The sequence below is a fragment of the Alnus glutinosa genome, chromosome 8 (assembly GCF_958979055.1).
Source record: "Alnus glutinosa chromosome 8, dhAlnGlut1.1, whole genome shotgun sequence".
Lineage (NCBI taxonomy): Eukaryota > Viridiplantae > Streptophyta > Magnoliopsida > Fagales > Betulaceae > Alnus > Alnus glutinosa.
In genome coordinates this window covers 10,320,154-10,322,141 of record NC_084893.1, presented here as the reverse complement: position 1 = coordinate 10,322,141, position 1,988 = coordinate 10,320,154, and the positions used below count along the sequence as shown (strand labels likewise).

Below are 1,988 nucleotides of genomic sequence, written 5' to 3'. Positions count from 1 at the left end.
TTGGTTCTTTGTAAAAACTCAGTTAGTTTAATATCACTAAGGTTTTGGTATTATGTACTGAGTTGGTGAACTCATCCTTTCACCTATACAGATGTGGGAAGCCCTCACAACCATATAGATGATGTTCATTTGCCTGCTAGTACTCCGGCCATAGTTGATAGTGTTGTAGGAGTGTACTTGGGATATTATGACTGAAGCTTGCTGCGACGGTTGTAATTGTTAGATCACGGGTGTCCACTGTTTTGGAATTATGGCTCGTGTTCCTGTGACACTTTTATTGTCAAGCCATTAGTGTTATGTAACTATAGGGGTGTAAATCCGGGCCGGTTATAACCGGATCCGGGCACTAACCGGGCCCGGAAAACCGGAAAACCGGTAACCGGGTAGGTACCTGGTTTTTTAAAACCGGGTACCCAGGGTGCCCGGTCCCGGTCCCGGGTTCTTGATTTCACAAGACCCGGTTATACCCGGGACCGGGTCTTATACTTAATTAAATTAAAAAAAAAAAAAAAAACCCTTTTGTTTTGTCCCTGACTCCCTGCACCGTAAAAACCCTACATTTTTCTTTTGTTTCTTTTGTTTCGTCCCTGCACCCACGCCAGCCTCCAGCCTTATTTTTTCTTAAAAAAAACAAATACACACCATTCATATCCAGAAAGGGGTGAACCTTGCAGTCAGGGATGTCAGGAGCAGTGACCCTTATGTTATTGTCAAAATGGGCAGGCAGGTAAACATGTTTAAGCTATTTTTGCTCCTCCTTTTTGCTTCTCTCTGAGCATTTCTTGGTTCTGGTTTCTGGGTTTTCATGCTCCTTTCTTGGAATTTTCCATATGTTGCTTATTGGGTGGTTGACTTTTTGGGAGATGCTTGTTTAATTTGTGTTACAGTCCCTAGAACAGAGGACTTCACTCTTTCCCGATTACAAAGGGTTTATTTGATTTTGTTCGTAATTTGTATCGTATTTGGCGTTGAAGTTCAAAGCATTTTAACAGTTAGATCAAATTTTTTTAATTTTTTTAATGTAAAAAGCAAACCACCTTGCAGTTCTTGTTGACTCTGTTCTTGGGTTTTTCAGATTCTTAATTTTTTCCTCAATCTTTTACATTTCTATTCTCTTTGTTTTTCCATTTAATCTGATTCATCGTTGGCAGACTAGTAAAGGGAGGATTTTGTCTTTCACCTCTCACCCACTGGCCACTGGCTTTGGTTACTATGATCAGCAAACTGATTCTTATGAGTTATGACTAGCATAATTTTCTCATATTTAAATACTACAATTTTGCTATTTCAATAATACACCGAGAACATATATATCGAATCTGTTGAATCCTCTATATATGTTTCCTCAAGAAGCAATTTATTTATAGCTAACGTACATTTTGAATCTTTGATGCTTTAATCATGAAAAATGTTTTCTGATGCAGAAGCTGAAGACTCGTGTAGTGAAGAAGAACATCAATCCGGAGTGGAATGAAGATCTGACTCTTTCTATTGCAGATCCAAGTGTTCCTATCAAGCTTGTAAGTGTTATAGTTCTTGTTTGGTCTGGAAAACCGGGTAATCGGGTAAAAACCGGTTAACCGGGTGAAAACCGGTTAACCGGGGACCCCGGTTAACTGAGGTACCGGTTCCGGTTCTGGTTACTAAAATACAATAACCAGGGACCCCGGTTCCGGTTCCCGGTTTTGGCCAATAACCGGGAACCGGGACCGGATTTACACCCCTATGTAACTATTGTGTTGATGAGACTTAAACAAATAGATGTTAAATGGCTATTTGTTGTATATATTTATGACAGATGTATAAGTTGGGATTTTTGCTATTCAAGTTTATGTTTTTTGCTGTATAGATAGATATATGTTATACTCTGATTATTAGGTACATGATATGAGGCATGTACCATATGTTAGCTTTGCGACACATCGTCGTGCCAATGTGAAAACTTGTTTATGTTTGTATATATATAAAAAAAAAAAAAAAGGATAATT

General features: G+C 38.7%; 1 protein-coding gene across 1 annotated transcript; it reads left to right on the top strand.

Moving 5' to 3' along the window:
- Positions 1-649: 649 nt before the first annotated feature.
- On the top strand, positions 650-1,718 carry LOC133874572 (GTPase activating protein 1-like; the record flags this gene model as incomplete). Its single annotated transcript, XM_062312425.1, has 2 exons — positions 650-727; positions 1,425-1,718. Coding segments are annotated over 2 exons (234 nt in total), but the record flags the coding sequence as incomplete, so codon positions are not given.
- Between the last annotated feature and the right edge of the window lie 270 nt (positions 1,719-1,988).